The 18,854-nt window shown below is 49.0% G+C and overlaps 6 protein-coding genes across 6 annotated transcripts; 3 read left to right on the top strand and 3 right to left on the bottom strand.

The window, feature by feature from the left end:
- Positions 1-679: 679 nt before the first annotated feature.
- BKA55DRAFT_590014 (cyclin-domain-containing protein) lies at positions 680-1,699 on the top strand (the record flags this gene model as incomplete). The annotated part of the gene is made up of 1 exon (XM_046195029.1): positions 680-1,699. The coding sequence occupies one exon, from the start codon at positions 680-682 to the stop codon at positions 1,697-1,699; it is 1,020 nt and encodes a 339-aa protein (XP_046055486.1).
- Positions 1,700-2,476: 777 nt separating this feature from the next.
- Positions 2,477-4,084, top strand: BKA55DRAFT_684942 (peptidase M24, structural domain-containing protein; the record flags this gene model as incomplete). Its single annotated transcript, XM_046198722.1, has 6 exons — positions 2,477-2,519; positions 2,570-3,315; positions 3,361-3,624; positions 3,673-3,837; positions 3,889-3,975; positions 4,028-4,084. 6 exons carry the CDS (start codon positions 2,477-2,479, stop codon positions 4,082-4,084), a joined length of 1,362 nt encoding a protein of 453 aa, XP_046055485.1.
- A 1,491-nt stretch (positions 4,085-5,575) lies between these two features.
- Positions 5,576-6,610, bottom strand: BKA55DRAFT_684941 (uncharacterized protein; the record flags this gene model as incomplete). Its single annotated transcript, XM_046198721.1, has 1 exon — positions 5,576-6,610. One exon carries the CDS (start codon positions 6,608-6,610, stop codon positions 5,576-5,578), a length of 1,035 nt encoding a protein of 344 aa, XP_046055484.1.
- Positions 6,611-9,794: 3,184 nt separating this feature from the next.
- On the bottom strand, positions 9,795-12,347 carry BKA55DRAFT_534431 (OPT oligopeptide transporter protein-domain-containing protein; the record flags this gene model as incomplete). The annotated part of the gene is made up of 1 exon (XM_046189593.1): positions 9,795-12,347. One exon carries the CDS (start codon positions 12,345-12,347, stop codon positions 9,795-9,797), a length of 2,553 nt encoding a protein of 850 aa, XP_046055483.1.
- A 1,428-nt stretch (positions 12,348-13,775) lies between these two features.
- BKA55DRAFT_500473 (uncharacterized protein) lies at positions 13,776-16,729 on the bottom strand (the record flags this gene model as incomplete). Its single annotated transcript, XM_046186756.1, has 4 exons — positions 13,776-14,021; positions 14,076-14,261; positions 14,906-16,535; positions 16,584-16,729. The coding sequence occupies 4 exons, from the start codon at positions 16,727-16,729 to the stop codon at positions 13,776-13,778; spliced, it is 2,208 nt and encodes a 735-aa protein (XP_046055482.1).
- A 1,345-nt stretch (positions 16,730-18,074) lies between these two features.
- Positions 18,075-18,822, top strand: BKA55DRAFT_684937 (uncharacterized protein; the record flags this gene model as incomplete). Its single annotated transcript, XM_046198720.1, has 2 exons — positions 18,075-18,473; positions 18,523-18,822. 2 exons carry the CDS (start codon positions 18,075-18,077, stop codon positions 18,820-18,822), a joined length of 699 nt encoding a protein of 232 aa, XP_046055481.1.
- Positions 18,823-18,854: the final 32 nt, after the last annotated feature.

Genomic DNA, 18,854 nt, shown 5'->3' with positions numbered 1-18,854 from the left:
ATTACAAAAACAAACAAATCACTTCATTAATAGCCTCTTTTTAATCTCGCAACCTCTCTTTTGACCCTTGATCTGATTTCTTTAGAGTTCTTCACAGCAGGCTCTTCCTGGCGAGTCCGAGTCTCACGACCGCGACTCATCTCGGACACTTCATCTCATTTCATTGCTTCATCTTGTCCTTCATTTGACCTAAAACAACGCCACGCTAAAGTAGTCGGTCCGGCTCTTGTATCATCAGGCTTCGCTCGCTCTCTTCCTCTCGACCGTTACGATCTCATACCTCCCGTATCTGAATTCGATAAACTATAAAGTCTCTAGTAGACCCTCACGCACTGCACCTACTCCTCCAGGGTCCCACGTCGAGATCTTAGGCCCCGCCACTCCACTTCGGTATTCTCGTCCCACTACAGGTCGCAACTTTGCGCTGGTATTGGATTGGATTGGTATTATTTACCTACGCCCGACTCGACCCAAAGCAACAACAAAAACAGGCCTAGCCTGTGATACGAAAACTTCCTCCAAATTGTCTTTACTCTCCTCCACTACGTCTCGATTAACGTGAGATCATGAAAGGCGTCGAGCCGGATCTTGCGCAGCGCCTTAAGAGATTGAGACGCGTCAATAGCTCTGTGTCTTGACCACCGACCAAGCTTTTACAACCATTTTGCTTATTTCAGCCATGTCTTATCAAACGGCTGTTACTACCGAGGCTCAGGCCGGTACAATTCCTCTGCGACATCCCGATACCACGACTGATCGACCGCCGCCTCCTCCCCCGGTGCCCTCTTCTGATCCTCATTTGATCGCCGACGACCCCTCCGCACCAAAAACCTCTGCCGATCATGGCCTCTTCGAGATGTCACCATCTGAAGCACTCGCTCTGCTGAGCGCTGGCGTCGAGCTTCTTGTCAGAATAACGGGCGATGTACCTCCGACACCACCGCCAAAATCCCCTACCGTGCCGCATATGAGTGGTATGCAAGCCGAGAAGGAAAACATTGTGCGATCATACTCGGATAAGAATCTGGCGAAATTGAGGAAACAGGCTGAGCTTGAGGCTAAGAGATTGGCTGCCAAAGATAAGCCCGAGCCTGTGCATGATAATCAACCAGAGTCGGGGGACATTGATGGTGTGCGACTGAAGCCTCACCCAGGTCTCATGTCGCCGCCACCTCAATCAGAGCCTTACGTTGTCGTCGGAGCTGATTCTCAGCCTGTCAATTTGCAGCACAGCGCCATAACACGCAAATTCTACAGCAAGAATGAGCCTCCGATCACTATCAACCAATATCTTCAGCGACTACACCAATTCTGTCCCATGAGTACCGCAGTATACCTCGCGACATCACTATATATACACCGATTAGCCGTTGAGGAGCGAGCTATTCCTGTCACCCGGCGCAACGCACATCGTTTAGTCCTGGCTGGTCTAAGAGTTGCCATGAAAGCTCTTGAAGATCTATCTTATCCTCATGCCAAGATGGCTAAAGTGGGTGGCGTCAGTGAAGCAGAACTGGCTAGATTGGAGATAAGCTTCTGTTTCCTGGTTGGATTTGAACTGGTTGTTGGTGAGAGTCGACTACGGAAACACTACGAGCGATTGAGAGATCGCACGTCACATCATGGCTTCGATAATGCGGATGTCCCTATACTAAACCTCAAGCCTCGGCCACGCGGCGGAGCTCAGCCAGCAGCATAGACACGACTGGTCCACCTACTACTCTACTTACCTATATTTCACGCATCATGGTTTGGGACATTTGAGAGCACGGAATTTGCATGTCATTTTGTCTTTTGTTTCTGGGGACCGTACTTTATGGTATTTGGCACGAGCATTGTACATGGTTTTTCCTTTGCACATAGTCTAGGCGTGGCATTATGGGATGAGAGGTATATATGATGGAGTGCATGATGAATTTATACCCAGACTTTTCAGCATATTCTCGTCCATGACATTCATCATTCCCACGTGTTCTTGCAATGCGGCTGTGATGATCTACGAAGCCAAGGGAACTACTTGACTCGTAATCAGGGTCTTCATTCTTCACGAGGGGTCCACCAAGACCCGCTGCGTGATGGACCCATCATGGCTTTTCGATTTGGAATGTTCTTTGAATCCACATAACTCTGTATAGCCGCCGTGTAAATGGCACGTAGTATTCGAGCGAGTCAGGAAACAATACTCTGATGGGTCCACTGAGCATCGTTTATCGTTTATACTGACCAGGTCTCTACAGCTTCATGATAGACTTCATCAATAGCACACCGATACTGTGTCTGAAGGATTCACTGCTAGCATGCTTGTCCTATCATTGTGAAGCTAGCGACCCTCATGGTCCATGTGCTGCATTTCCATATTCGTTTCTGCCGCAGATAACCGCTTACCCCATCTCATAACACCACATCATTGTCATCTCACCTCGCTTCAGTCACTCATCAACAAAACTCTGGGATTTGAAGCAGCGTTCATGTCGAAATGGGCGCCAAGACATCTGAAGACGATCACTCTGGAGGAAATGGTACATCTCATAGCCCTTCATATACCTAGTACATCACTTACACATGCCAGGTCAAGGACCACTCTCGTCCAAACCATCCTCTGCAGGCGGAGAGCCACGCGGTGCTCATCTCTCCCGCGACGGAGACGGTAGTCTGGGAGGCGAAGGGGGCGACGACGACGATGATGATGATAACAACGCTCCCGCCGGACCGCTAATTGACGGCGCTGGTAAGAAGAAGAAAAAGAGAAAGCCAAAGAAGAAGAAGAAGGCTCCCACACAGCAATCTTCACCTCCCAGAGTCCCGCTCAGTGATCTCTTCAAAGAGTTCCCCGTCGGTGAAATTCAGGAATACAACACCGCTCGTACTACAGCTAAGGAACTTCGCTTCCTGGGTCGTCGACAACTCGAAGATCCAGAGTTTCTGAACGATTATAGAAAGGCTGCTGAAGTTCATCGTCAAGTACGACAGTGGACGCAGGAGAACGTCAAGCCGGGTGATAAACTCATCGATATCGCTAATGGTATTGAAGATGGCGTGCGTGCACTTTTGGGTAATCAGGGCATTGAACCTGGTGATAACCTCAAGTCCGGAATGGGGTTTCCGACGGGTCTTTGTCTCAACCATGAAACTGCGCATTATACGCCTAACCCTGGACAGAAGGACGTTGTTCTCAAGTATGAGGATGTCATGAAGGTTGATTTTGGCGTGCAGATCAATGGGTGGATCGTTGATAGTGCATTCACCATGTCATTCGATCCTACGTACGATAATCTTTTGAATGCTGTCAAAGATGCTACCAACAGCGGTATCAAGGTAAATATCTCACTCACTCACAGATAACAGTCCTGACATGTGTAGGCCTCTGGTATCGACGTTCGTATCTGCGACGTCAGCGCCGCAATCCAAGAAGCAATGGAGAGCTACGAAGTTGAAATCAACGGAAAGACATACCCCGTCAAACCCGTCCGCAACATCTCAGCGCATAACATCAAGCACTACCAAATCCACGGTGGAAAGTCGATTCCGTTTATTAAGAACAACGATCAGACTAAGATGGAGGAAGGTGAGGTGTTTGCCATTGAGACGTTTGGTACAACTGGTACGGGACGACTTTACGACGATGTAAGTGTGCATGTTCGCGAGTGAGTTGGTTGTTGCTGATGAGAATAGGCGGGCATTTACGGCTATGGGTTACAGCATGATGCGCCGAGACATGTTAATCTGCCATTTGCGTCGGCGAATAGACTTTATAAAGTCATTCGAGAGCAGTTTGGTACTATTGTCTTTTGTCGACGGTATCTTGAGCGTTTGGGCCAAGAGCGATATCTCGCTGGTGTAAGTGTTATAGCCGTATGTAAGGGGGAAGACTACTGACGAGTTGTGAAGCTGAACTCTTTGGTCTCGAATGGTATTCTTGAAGCGTATGAACCGCTTGCTGATATCAAGGGTTCTTACTCAGCGCAGTTCGAGCATGTAAGTTTGATGTGTGTTTGTGAAGTTATGGGATGGATGCTAATTGTTATAGACGATCCTGCTTCGAGAGTCGAACAAGGAGGTTATTAGTCGAGGAAGTGACTACTAAATTGAGAATAACTCGACTTTTGTGAATTGGGGGATGGAAACGGTTCAACATGGTATCGGAATGGTTTCAACACCATTTCCTCCGGCTGAGCAGTAGCCTCAACATTACTGCATATAGCTACGGTCTGGCTTCAACATGCCTGCCTGAGTTTTCATTCGTATGATAGTCTAGTCTGTCATTATCTTTATCAAATCTATTTGCACTCACATAGTACCACCGGGACATGACTTATCGGCAGATGCTGAACTCTTGGCGTCTTCGGTGATTTCCCAAAACTTACTCTATCAAACATGCTATCATCTCGCGATAGATCAACAGTGAGTCACTGGAGACTATCCCAGACATACAGGTACATCAATCAGAAATGTGACTTAACCCCACCATATGCCTGCACCAGAGCGAACTATAATGGGTGCCTTGAGAAACAGGGTGTCATGAGGCCCTATCGGCTAATGTCTCGATCGGCACATCATGAGCGGGGTTAAGAACTACAGTACATACATCCCTCTAGTGTAGGACGTTTTTAGGCAGACAAGGCAATCGAACAATGGAGAGATTCCAATTCAAATGCTACTGATTGCGGCAAACAACCCCTCCGAGCACTTACAAACCCTTGTTCTCATCTATTTCCTTCCCTACCTATACCAAAACAACAATTCATGCTATACCTCCGGGCATAACCTAAGATCCAAAATACGCCCCCAACTCGCATTCTAACTAACCTCATCTACAAAAAACATCTTGATTCCACGGCCTCAGAATTGAAGCTTCACCAAAGTCCCAAAACGACCCCATCTTTCGATTCTTGGTGTTTTTCGGTGGTCTCCACTCCACCCACCAGGGGCAAAAAGAACTTTGGTTGTACATCCTTGTTCTGATTCACGATGTATGCATACGCGATCCTTCGGTGTTTTGAGGTTCCCTTTTTTTTTTTACACTTTGATGCCGAGGGAGGATTTTCAGATATCGTGATGGTTTGGATATGGTTATTGTGGGTTTGAATGGGAGAGATCGTGATGTCTTGGTGTGCAGCCTACTTACACCGAGCTCACACACCCTCAGTCCTGGAGTCATGAGACAGACAGGTTTTTCTATTCTTGCACATTTGATGTGGAATGTCTTGTACCTGCTTTAGTGTCTCACCCCATCCAAGCCATTGAGCCTCTCTATCCCCATCTCAACCGTTCAAGCCATCTCCAACATTCACAGTCATGCAAGTAGGGACCAAAGTATTCAAAAACAAAACCCAATCTGAGTTCTTTTTTTTTCTTCTGTTTTGTGTCTTGTATCTAAATAAGTGTTCTGTAATCCTTAAATCGGCTCATTGCCTCGCTCGCTGGTATCTAATTCCAATATCAAACTCCCTAAAACGTACACAGATAATTCCCAATCCCAAGTCTAATATATCCCAAATCGCTAAATATCATTGCTTCAAAACTCCATGTAAAACAGATCAAAGTGATACAAGACCAAATCCTTCAACTAAATCGTTTACTCATATCGGTACACGCCTGGCTCGTACATCTCAGAGGGCCGTCTGCTGCCAGCGCCAATTGTAAGGCGTCGCTTAGGCTGCATGCGCTCACGGAGACGCTCGCGTTGAGCCTCCTCCTCCTTCTTCTCCTCGCGACGAGCAAGGCGGCGTGCCTTGTCCTCACGGCGCTCCTCTTCAAAGCTCAAGCGGCGAAGCTCTTCAGTGAGAACTGCCTGGCTGTCGATGACTTCGACGGAGGGGCGCTTGTAAGTAGCGGAGCGCTTGGGAGGGGCTGGAGCTGGGGCAACAGGTCTGCTGGCAATCTTTGCATTGGCCTCTGCGATGCGAGTGCGGAGACGGAGCTCAGCTTCCTCTCGGCGCTTCTCCTCGCGACGGCGTTGGCGACGCTCTTCCTCTTGGTCGGAGTTTCTGGAGCCGCTTGAAGAGTGGCGGTGGTGCTTGGAGCGGTGGTGGTTGTCAACGACTTCAATTTGGACACGGCGCTGGTCAGGCTGAAGAGTTCGCTCATCAACGATGACAGGACGGCGCTTGTTAGGGTCCCGTGAAGAGTCAACGATGTATGTGTTTGAGATGGGTGATGCGGGGGCAGTGTGAGGGGCATTCCATTGCTGGGGAGGAGTGCGTGGTGTAGGGGGGCTATCGACCAAGACAATTCTCTCCTGGTGACGAGAGCTTGGTCGACGCTCACGACGGTTCAGATCAAGAACCTTCTGACCGTTGATGTAGACTCCAGATGATCGCTTCTTCTTGCTAGAGTTGCTGGTGTACGAGCGGTCTGATTCATCTCCAGAGCGGTATGAGCCCGACGGTGTAGAGGGAGCAGGGCTATACTGAGGCGTAGGAGGGAGTTGAGTAGCATAAGGGTAAGAAGAAGCATCGTAGGGAGCGGTAACGTATTGGACTGGGTGCTCAAAGAGAAAGTTGCTAGCGCAGACCTGTCCATGGCGAGAGTTTGCGCAGAGCGTCGGTTGAGACCACTGCTCGCGCCGTCCATCGGGGTGGACGTATGTGTAGATGTTTGTGGTGCACATCGTGTCGGTGTTGTGATGTTCTAAGCGGCTATTGCGCTGAGGGGGATCCTCTTGGATGATGACCGGAGGCAGACGATGTGTTCTTGTTATAGTCTGCTCAGGTGGTGAAGAAGTGCTGCTTCGACGACGATGGTTGTGGACGATGTTCTCAATAATAAGAGGTGATGATTGAGAAGACAGTTTGAAGAGATAAAAGTCAAGCTCTTATAGTAATGTTTGTGTAAGATGAATTGAGTGTTTTGTTTGGTTGTTGTGAGAGTGGCAGATGGTGGTGGGTTATATAGAAATGAGGAAGGGTAGTTTGAAAGCTGTGTAAGCTAGTAGAGTACCGAGTGACTTTCTAGTTATTGGATGCCTGGGGACTAGACTTTACGGCTTGTAAAGTAAGTGTAAAATATGGGGTGTTGGTGCCTGGGGTTGGTTTGTGAGAGTGTGTGCAGTAGTGTAGTGTTGGTTGTGCGTAAGTGAGTGGTTCGCAAGCGGTTCGAAGATATATACAAGAGACTTGTAAAAAGGGTGGTGTTCCCTCCCAGAGGCTTGGTTCTCTCTGTGTAAAGGCAGCCTTGAAGGTGGAGACGGCCGTTTCTGCCTACCGTCTGCGGCCACTAAAAGTGATCCCTGTTCAGTCTAGTTAGTCCTGGCCCCCAAGGAAAATGCCCATGCCGATGACTCCCCCCTGGGTCATCTCAGCCACGGCCACCCTTGACAGTTCGAACCGCCAGAACCATAGATTCAGTAAACATCACAGGGCAGGTTTAATCAATTGAAAGTCTAGTGGGATCGAGAAACGGGTATCGAAGCGGGAGATCAGGACACGGGCGACAAGTGACAATCCCGCAATTAGAACAAGACTCAGTTCATGGCGAGATGAATTGGGATTTTACAATTGAGGAACAACGTAATCTAGGACTTCAATGGCCGACAACACGCGGCCATGGTTGAAACACGACCCTAAAATTATCACCAACAGCAACATCATGAGAAACGAAGAACTCAACCAACAAGTTCTACTATTCCGAATCTATTTCGCTCCCCCTTGTTCCAGCGCGAGTTTGTCCGTCGGACTCGAAATCTCCTTCGGCCAAAGACTACAATACCCATTATCTCGCATCATGGGATCCCCCCGGCGATTGAGTCATCAAGGACTGTCTGCAGACCAAAACGCCTCTAGACCAACCAAAACCCTGTCAAGGACTAAAGTGTAAGTACCATTTTCTATGCAAGTGCTACAAAAACTGTAATGTTCTGCATTCGGTGACCTCTTCCTCATTCGCTCTGAGTCACCCCCTTGTCCACTCACTCTACACTTATCCAAATCACGGGCAGTGCTGGGGGACGCCTATCGAGGCTTGGATCCGCCTAAATTCGACGCCGGTTCTCACAGCCTCAGCCCTAAGCTAACCAGGATTAATTACATTCTTCAAGATTGACTGGAAGGTTTTTGTTCAGCCTCGCATCGAGATTTATTGCTTCTGTCTGTCAGACAATCAGTTTGATCATCATCAAGGATTCATTGGATGCCTCTTCCTTTGACATGCAGCGGGAACTAATATCGTACAGATGAGTCTATGCTTGTCATATCGGGACGCACAGTTCAACTCGACTTGCACAATGATGCAGACAAACCGTTGGAAGATGCCAGAAGAACGCTCTCTAGTGCATTTTCAAAGCATGTAGGACCGAGGGCGCGCGTACGTCATGTCATGTAGACTTGTCAAATGCGCATTGCAGCGTTACACGATCACGACTACGTGCGAATAGCTTCAGACCCAAATGACGTTCGTTTTGCCCTCGGTATGAAACGAGAGTAACCAAAGTCCCAAGCCAAGACCGCTCAAATTTCTGTAATTCCCCAGCTCGCGGCACGGTTAGACAGGCATTAACAACAATCCCATTCTTCTATTGGCTCATGACAGCCAAAATACTACCTCCGGTATCGAGGAGTGCTGCCTCTTCCGATAAGACTAAGGCACGAAATGGCCCCCAACGGGGGGAGCTAGGACGATTGTCTTTTGGCTGCCTCACCGAAAAAGATCTTCTGATTCTCAAAAGAGTGTTTCGCAGTTGAATTACAATTATCTCATGTATGCATTAATTCTTGATCGAGATGTTACTGCATGCATACATCCGTTGAAGAAAAAAGGGCTGAGCAAAGGCCTCAAACTTGACCCCATCTCGAGACCTAAAACGGAATGGCGTCATCCAGCCCTGTAAGGCAGAACCTTGACCCTGCTGTAGCTCGTTCGCTTCCGTGGCACTGCCTCCCCCCAGAGTGAAATCAAAGTAGGCGCAGCAGCTTCATGCTTGGATTGATATACCTCATTCCCTACAGGCAATTCCATCATCGCTTTCTCTTCCTTGTTAACTTAACTCCGCATGATTTTGGTTGCCTCTTCCTTTCGTCTCTCGCTTACACACGATGTTCTCACGCGTGCTTCTTGTGTCCGATAGCCATGATTTGTTCCAACTCGAATGTCCGTTGTAGCGATTGACAGGTCGACTCTCCCGTCTTAACCCCAAGCGCCGAACCGAGCTCCAGGGTACGCGTCTCCCACTTAATCCTCAACACCAAACGCCCATCTTCGAACGATCATACGTTTATCATGATAAGTTTATTTAAAATGAATTATATCTGGCGCCCTGTTTCAGTCTCATCGCGGCTTTTAACTGTGTGTCAGATGATTGGTGCTTCGTAACCGTTTCGGTCATCATTCTGGTCTTACTGAAATAGCAATATGCAGAACCGACAACCAACAAGTGGCGACGTTATTAGGTTGCTTATCAACGTCGTGTTTGTGGCCGCATGTTTCATTATCCGCGCGCGGTTAACAAGCAGACATTGATGGCAAATTCAGTTGCTAAATATGTAAACGCAAAGTCTAATTATTAACCAAAGTGTGTCAGCTGTCAGGAACATTCATGTTACTATTCTTATCTTTCGCCTCCGGGGGAACGGTGCTGATGAGATCACCCTGACTTTATGCTATTCAAGCCTAAGCTTAGGTTGTTATCCTAATACTATGATGGTTTATGGTAGTATCTTTATTAGCTCAAGGCTATTACTGCTTTAGATAACTTCTTCACAGTTAGAGCAGGCAGATAATGAAACATCTTGTTGCTTTATTGATGCGCAAATACTTCTCAGCAACAAACCAACCATGACTGACACCTCTAGTGCCCCCGTCTACACCTTCCAATCGAACCCGATATCAAAGTAACCCTTCTCAGGCACCTTCAACATCGAACAGTTGACAACCTTTCCATCAGCCATAAAACCCTGTTGATCGACACCCTCCGTCTGAACCCTGTTCCCCCACCAATCCAGCTCAACCCCCGTATGCTGCACCGCAAAGTACATCACCGCGCCAGAAATACCAATCGCCGCGCTCATAGAACTCGTCATCACGTACGCGTACTTCTCCCACCACGCCGCGTACCGCCTCTTGATCAGCTTGTTGAACAGGAACGCTAGAACTACCGAGCCCTGCACGTAGCTCCAGTTGTAAGGTGCCCAGGCCATCGGTCCGGAGAATAGGACTGGCGCGTTGACATTGCGCCAGAAGGCGTTGGGCCGCCGCTTGGAGATATAGTAGATGACTATGGGGAATATGATACCGACGGGGATTGTGTATGTGACGGCGCGGTAGGGCCCTTGCGTACCGAATAATCGACGTGGCCCGACAACGCCCCATATCACTGAGGACATGAAGAAAGTGTGCGTACGGGGACACGTGAAGCGGGCTTTCTGATGCGTTTGACACACATCCTCAACGTTACGAAGTAACCAGTGATTCACGCCCAACGCTACAAAACCTGCCAAAAGCGTTGCATAAACCTGTGCTGCGAATGCCCACCTTGGTGGAATCTTAGCATAGTGCGCGAGCTTGAGATCGCTGGCAAAGTTGAGCGACTGATGCGTCGACATGAAACTAAACATCTTGAATATCATGTTCGGAATCGGTCGGCCCTCGAGCACATAGCCAGCAATGACCTGGGAAAGGATACGCGATGAAACCTCTATGTTCGTAACAGCCAAGAGCATTCCAATCGGAACCTGCAACACGATGGTGAAGAGGACAGCTAGAACGATGCCCCATATTGGCATACCGGTTGGCCACAGACTCACCGAGACACAGGCGATGATGAAAGACGCAACAAGAATGACAATGTACCACCAGTGAGGACACTCCGGATACGCAGACATGAGGCGATTGTGCACATCCTTAAACTCCTCTTCTCGCGACTTCCGTGCCCAACAAGCTCGTATTCCAGACATGATATCCTTACGGTGCCAGAGGTACATGTGCACGGGTGTAGCGACGTATATCATAAAGGCAGCCGCATACTTGATCACCTGAGTGGAAGTCATGAGGGGGACACTGTACTCGTGGTACGCGGTCTGATTAAGCGTAAAGTCAGGCAGCAATACGCGCGAGATGTTGTACCGCGAGCCATGGTTATCGTAAATGTAGTTGTAGTTGATGGGGAGGTAGCCCGTGTCCCAGACGTTGTTGAAGTATACCAGCGGCGCGATTATGAAGCCCCATATTGCCATGCCGCTTGCAAAGTTCATGAGTGTGAAGAAGGGTGTTACTATAGGGTCGCCGAGAACGGTGGCGACGTTCCAGTCCAGTGTTGGTAAGGGGTTGAGGCCCAGACCGCAGGTTGATCCAGCTATCAAGGCGAGAGTGACATTGCCTGGTGATATCCATGTCGGCCAGTTGAACAAGTAAAGAGATTTGAACAAGTAATTGGGAACCCAGAAGTAGAAGAACATGGAAGTAAAGCAGATCAAGAAGAACTTGTATCGCGACACCTTCCATCCATGCACTGAATCTTCAGAATGTCCATTATCCTTGTTTAAAGCCTTGGCAAGCGCAATATTCGCCAGAGATTTTGGCCAGATCATCGAAGGTGGATATACTAGAAACCTTCGAACCAGACCTGCGCATCCATACCCCATGAATTGGGTCGATATGAGCGTGAGGATTTGCCAAGGGATACTATTCGAGAGGTTCTTCTCCCCGTAGAAGATATCGAGTTTCAGGACTTGGATGATGCTCACGATGTAGGCTCCAATCGCAGAACCGCCAAAGGTCACATTCGCCATCATTGCAATCAGAATTTGCTCCTTCTGGTTGAATGGTCCTGGATTGAGTGTGAACTCCCAGGAAAACATCCGAAATTTCCTCATCGGCAGCCATTTCGCCAACAGCTTCCCCATGGGCAAAGCTAATATTTGTACCACAAATGTCGAAAGTCCAATAGGAGGCATTCGGAGTGAAAAGAACTGTTCGACTCCAGTGCCAACGATTGCAAAAATTGTTCCCAAAAGGAATACCCTGAACGTGCCTACTGGCAAGGTTGGGTCGTCTGTGTCATCTACAACAGCTCGGACTTCAGGATAGATGGAGCTATTGAGCATCAATTCCTTCTGGGCCTCGAATTCTCTGGAGATGCTCTGGCCTAGCTCAGCATCTTGTTGCTCGTCATTTTCGTTCGCGAGATATTCTCGTGCTCGGTTGAGAAGGTCATCAGGGAAATTCTGGTCATGCTCGTGCTCTTCGACAAGCCTTCTTAGGGTGTCTTTGAGGGGTTCTTTTGGTTCTTGTTGCTCGCTGTTCTCTCGACTGCTATTGCCGTTATTCTTCGGTTCGTCATTGACGCGGGATGAGATTTCTACAAGAGTAATATCACCATCTGTATTGGTTGTCCTTGGTCGTTCTAGAGAAGCCATTATATGTATTGTGAAGACAATCACGTCTCTGTAAGCCAGTCGAGGAAGAAGCGTCTTTTGTTCCAGACATCAATCAAACACATACAGCTGATAAGCAATTAGGTTCGCGATGACCTCCTAATGAGGGGAATGATATAGAACTTGACATCAGAGTTCTCATCGCTTCCGACGAATTAGCTCACGAGATGTTTAATGAGACCGTCAGCTGGTAGGAGCATTAGCCTCAGAGATAGTCTTCGCAGAAACGCAACGCAGTCGATCTACAGTATTAGCAATTCTGTGAAGTAAGAAACATAAGACCGCGACCCCAAGCAACGAATCACTCCAACATCCTTAAGATAACCTCGAGAGGCTTGCTGACCATTATTTCCTTGGTCAAAAGTTTGAAGCCTTTTGCGCCCCCAAAGGTAAACAATCGACGGTGGAGATTGGGATGCGGCGTTGATGTTGAACATAATTGGAATTTCGGGTTCGGCAGTAAACGCTATAAAACAAAACCTTAAGGCTCGAAGTCAGGTGAGCCAACAGTGATCGTCTAGATGTTCTGTATGCCATTCGCCTTCTGTAACCGATTCCACGTGGAGATATGGGCCGTTCATCCAAGTTATTGAGAGAACTTAAACCCCATATGCGCCGCAGCCCTCCGCAACTTCTACAGCAGAGGCCGTAGTCCCACTTCACTGGGTCCGCCAATTGCCCAGAAAGCTCGACGGCGGATGCATTCGGTATGTTATCCAGCGACTGTCGAGAGCAATGTGACCAAATCCATCTCTCGCAAGCTTCGGCGCTTTGGCAATCGTAAAATGATAGTGGTAGAATCCCCATTTTCGGCTGAAGGCAAAGTGCGCCCGGTATCAATGCTCGTGTCGACGCCGTCAAACATTTCGCTATGATCTGGCCTGACGGTCGTCCATGCAGTTTCCGCATCAGATTGAGGAGACACCGAAGTCCGCGAAATCGTATAGGAAGGTCCAGAAGAAACAGTCGTAGAACGGGTGGTCCAGAGGTTCAAGCCATGACGGCATAGACAAGCCATTGCTAGGCCAATCGGGGCCATGAAATATCGCGTCTGTGGTTCGGTCCAATGATCTCGTGAATTAGTCCTCGTCGTAAAATCCCAGTCGTAGTAAACAAGTCGGCATGTCTATCGTGTTGATGTCCCAAACCCCAAGCGCCGTTGAATGCATGAATGTCGCGTCCCTCGTCTGCAATCCATCAAAACTTCATATCATAATGCAATAGCACATCACTCAAAGGATCCCCATCTGTCGCCAAGGATCATTTTCTCTCCCTCTCCGTCGCTGTCTTCTCCGGGCAGCACGTCTGGCCTCACCCGTACAATCCACACAACCCCAAATAGCAAAGATTAATCTCCAGCCACTATATCACGCTTATCAGCAACGTGACCCTTATGAAGAGGGGGAAAACTTACACCACGGCGATCAAAGCCCATAGGGCAGCCATAAGCCATTGCTCTTGACGCTTCTGCTCGGCATTTTTGTCGTTGGTGATGTTGATGTTCGATACCCACATCATAATGATACCGCCGACGCAAAGGGCTAGAGAAAACAAGTCATGCAGGACTCTTCTTGAGGTAGCTAACCTGGGAACTGTAAATGAAGCATCTGTTACTGCTAGAACCTCCCAGCTGTCGTTGAGCATTGCAATTGCGCACTAGAGCACGTCAGTTTTGCGTAACGGGAGACGTCGAGGAGAGGGGTTACTCACACCGACAGCACCTGCGATAATGACCTGGCTCTTCGAAGGCCATTCTTTGCAAACAAATGCGAGGAGTAGAATCGAAGCGAGGCTGGTGATCCAAGCAATCAATCTCACACCCGCGTGCACCAACGCATAAGGCCTCGACAGCCTTTCCGGACGATTACGCCGCCGCGGCCGTGAAGGCATGGCGCGCTGAGGGAAGAAAAAATCTCAGCGATGAAGCATTTAAAAAAGAAAAAGAGAGACAAAGAAACACAGCGTTGTTGTTGATGCTGGAGAGGAAATAAAGTGATGAAGAGAAAGTGGAGGGATGGAGATTCGGGGGTTCAAGGGTCGGGAGGGACCAATTGGAGAGGCTGGGGCTAGCTTAGTTGAGGGTAGTAGTGCTAGTGGGAAGGGAGCTATCGACGAGCCGGGCGCTTTACAGGGTGGATTTGGGTATCTCGAGTTTTGCATTCCACGATGGTCTGGAATTGGAATGAGTATCATATCACGATATCAAGAGTGAAAGGAGAAGAAGAATTGTTTCATCATACGTCAATGCATTGTAGTCGCAGGCAGTGCAGTATTTGTTAACCGACAGTGGAGGCCATTGTTTGATCCCCTGGCCTGGCCTAGACCTTGTTGCCGTAGCATACCACCACCACATTCTAACCGCCGCCAACTAATCCCTGTCCTCTTCAATCACTTCACTGCACTCAGCCTTGCAAACAACAATCATAATATCATCATTATTTATCGACACTAAATTAAAATGAATACTCCTCAACATGCAGATAAATTCCCTGCGCTCCCGTTCCCTTATGCACAGCTCGCTCGTCACTCAAACGACTCACACAATTCCTCGTTCGTGCCACTATCTCGCGCCCACCACAAACAACAACCCCTGTTTCTCCCCAAGCCTGCTCCACCGGCTCGCGAATCATGGTCTCGATGTCTGGTCTGCGCGTGTATTCGTGGATGAGCTCTGGAACAGTGGTGGTTATCTTGCCGCGGCAGGGGGAATCGCTTGGACAGCCTTTCTCATCTGGACCGTTTGCGCTGCAGCAGCAGCTTGTTGTTGTTCCTTTTACTGGCCGGATGTCGTCTGAGTCGCTTGTGTTTGAGGACTCTGATTCTGGTCGAACGAAAGTCGGCCCTGTTTGGTTGGAGCTTGTTATGGCGATATGGATGCTCACACCGACGCCTTTAGCTCGTACCATTCTGCCAGCCTCTTCGGCCCTTTCGACGTAATATTGGATTTCTTGAGATGTTCGCGCAACGAGGATAACTTCGACTCTTCGCGTGCAATTCGACTTTTGCGCTGCTGCAATGCTTTCGAGGATGGGGACAACGAAACTGGCTCCAGTTGATGCTCCAATTAGTACCAACGTCTCGTAAATGTTCCATTTCGGGGGAACGCCATATGGACCTGATACGAAGCCTGTAAGTTCGGATCCCGAGTTCTTTGTCGCATATTCGTGGATTCGTTTCGAGAATCCGTTATGGGCGCGCACGACAAGCTGTATACTGTTGCAGCAGCATGCGCCTTCGAGTTTGTGCGCACAGGCGATTGTATATGGATGCGCTTCGAAGGGTCCGAGGCGTGGGACCCAGAGGTATATATGCTGGCCGGCCTTCCACTTGAAGTGCACGTCCTTGATGGTAATGACAGTCGTGGCTGGTCCAACAACTCGCGTCACGACTCGATGTCCAAGATGCTTCATGCCCTGACACTCTGTTCCTTGTGGTCGGAAACGGACATTCTGCCATAGTAAAAGCACCCATCTCATGGCTCGGTCAAAAACAAGGAACGAAACACTCATCCACAGCAGCCATCGGGCATTTGAGGGAATATGCTTGTGAAGCAACCACAGCATTATAATACTTGTGAGCACATGCTGAGCCACCCAGACCTCATACGAAAGCCTCCGAATAGGGACGATCCCAGTGACGACATTCCAGAGCAAGATAGCCCAAGCAGCAAGTCCATACTTGACCAGAGGCATAATCTGAAGTGCGTAGTCCAGGAACTCAGCGCGCACCCACATAGTCCAGAAGTGGAAGCCATGAACCGTCGCAGTAACAAACATGGTGCGCGCAACCCATCGATGCAGCCAGTTGAGTCTCTCATGACTGCTCCCTATCAGAAATCCAATGACGTTGACTTTTGTCGATAAAGGGTAAAGGAGCGGGAACTGGGTTAGAGTGACCCATGCGTTGCGATATCCTATGCGTTCCCAGTAGTACACGTCGTTTTGTGAAACCTTCCAGCTCATCAAATAGACGATAACGACCCAATAGCATGCGAGAACTATGATTCGGCCGAGTGGAAGTGGTGTTGCCCATCGAAGGCCATTGATGGGGATGTAATATTGTGGATGACCCATTTCACGGACGACGGCGGTTACTGTCGCCCATGCTTGGCTGAGTGGCCCTCGTGGGCGTGTCGGATGGTCTATTGATGGATCGCGGCATGCTTTTAGTCTGGCGAAGTGTCAGTGTGTTGAACAGGATGTCGTCGATGTGGCATACCTTTGTTGTGCGTCGAGGTAGTTGATGCCGCGAATGGCGGCCAGTGCTCCGACGACACCGGCGATGGTATACCAATATCCACGTGCGAAGGCATAGTTGACTTCCATCCGCAAGCCGGGATCATGATGCATGTGGTCCATATCCATGATGGGCTATGAAGCGCCGATGGCGCGGGTTGGCTGTGATTTGAGTTGAAGGTACGATTCAGACGGCCAGCGTCGTGATGGAGCCGAAGTCTCTTTGATCTTCACTTAGAGCGATATCCTTTGGTGCTTCAGTTATTCATGTTGTCTGCAAGCAAGCCAAGTTTTGTTCCAAGTGCAAGAGTCCAGTTCCCCTCCGACTCTGTGACTTGTCGACACTCGGGTGAGAATGAATGAGCAAGTTGATATGATGAAACCAGTTCTTGGCTTACGGTGACTGATTGTTCCAAGATGTGAAGGTCACAGGCTGCCGGGTATGAAAAGCCCGAGTGCTGATGTTGGATAGTGAAGAAGTTAACCCCGCGGAGTGTGATTGCGAGACGAGATGCCCATCAGATCAGCCACTCGATCGCTTGTATCTGCAACTAACCTCTTTAGATTGGACAATCAAGCGATGTGAGCTTGATACTTTGAGACTACACCCGGTAGTAGAAACGTTGAACAACCGTCAAATTGCGCATAAAATTACCTAAACTCAAACTCCCATCTACCATCTCTTTCAAATCTCCTCCAAAGCATATCCGTTCTATCCGTCCATGCCGAATATCCGATACTTATCACCATCATTAAACCTTCTCATTGTGATTCAGTGACAAAAACTCGCTCACTAACAAGAAAGAAAACTTGCTCAAACAACCTCAGGTCCGTGCACGCTCTTGTTCTGATTGGTTCCTCCGCACGTCAAGGACCCCTGTTTTCTGCGAGGTCTAGACTTTTGGGGTAGGTAAAACGTGCTCTTAATTACTCTCCACCACTAACACGGCATATGGCGATGGTGGCTTACACTGCTAGACTCTGCTGTAGAATTCTCTGTGACATTGGAGAATGGGTTCTGTGAAGCTTTGGGTGTTTTAGATGGACGTTTGATGCGGAATTGGCGTGAATTGCTTCAGGCTAGTGAGATGGCTTGCATTGATGGGAAGGGTTCATCATGGGCGCACAGAGCCTCAATGACGTAGCTTTCATGATGGGGAGTTTGCAGATGTTGTGTATTCATGCTGTGAAACTAGAAATATGTGTAACTTTAGTCGATATTATATCTGACTACATGAGTTGGATAAGTGAAGTATTTGAGTTGGATGCTCCCAATGGAAGGCCATTTCTCACAACGGCCTGATATTTAACACCGTAACATACCTTCTTAGCGAAACACACACTAGTTCAGCCTCTCCCTCATCCCCTTGCCGATATCCGCAGCTCCTACAAAAGCAGCTCAGCCGCCCACCGCTCCAGCTCAGCTCTCAGACCACACACTCAACCCACTCCCATAACACACCAACTCATCAAAATGCGCTCCTCTACCCTCCTCTCAACCGCCCTCCTCTGCGGCATCTCCCTCGCCCACTTCGAAGTCAAGTATCCCGACTCCATCGGTTTCAAAGACGACGACGAGGGCGAGTCTCCCTGCGGCGGTTTCACACCTGACCTCTCCAAGGACAAACTCGTTGACTTTCACGTCGGCGGCGAGGCTATTGCGCTTCGATCTACGCATCAGCAGGGCAATTGGCTTTTCCGTGTGACTCTTAACGAGAAGGCTGATGGCGATTGGGAGCAAGTCTTTCCTATTGTTCAGCAAAGCGGTCTTGGTGATTTCTGCCAGCCTCAAGTTACTGTCCCCGAGAAATACGCTGGCAAGAAGGGCTGGGTGAACGTTGTATCCTCCGCCGTCGACGGTCTTCTCTACCAGGTACGTCCTTGCTCCAAACTTCATAAGTCAATGCTAACAAAAGTCAAAGTGCATCGCTGCCAACTTCGTCAAAGGCAAAGCCGATCCTCCCAGCGACTGCAAGAACGCAACCTCGGTGAAAGCCGCCTTCACCGATGATGATAAACTCTCTGCGCTCGTCGGCAACGGCTCAAAGGCCGATTCTTCATCAAGCGGCACCGCTACAGGCACCGCTACAAGCACCGGCTCAGCTGCATCCTCGACAACGAGCGACAACGCGGTCGCAGCGCTGCAGGCTTGGTCAGCAAACGGCGTTGGCATGATAACTCTAATGACCATGGCGTTTGCCGGAGGAGCTCTACTTATTTAAAAGGTGCACGACATTGGTTGAGAGCGTTGTAT

This window comes from Fusarium redolens (assembly GCF_020744475.1).
Source record: "Fusarium redolens strain MPI-CAGE-AT-0023 chromosome Unknown BKA55scaffold_2, whole genome shotgun sequence".
Lineage (NCBI taxonomy): Eukaryota > Fungi > Ascomycota > Sordariomycetes > Hypocreales > Nectriaceae > Fusarium > Fusarium redolens.
Note: the sequence above shows the minus strand (reverse complement) of the source record. Positions and strands in the feature narration are given on the sequence as shown.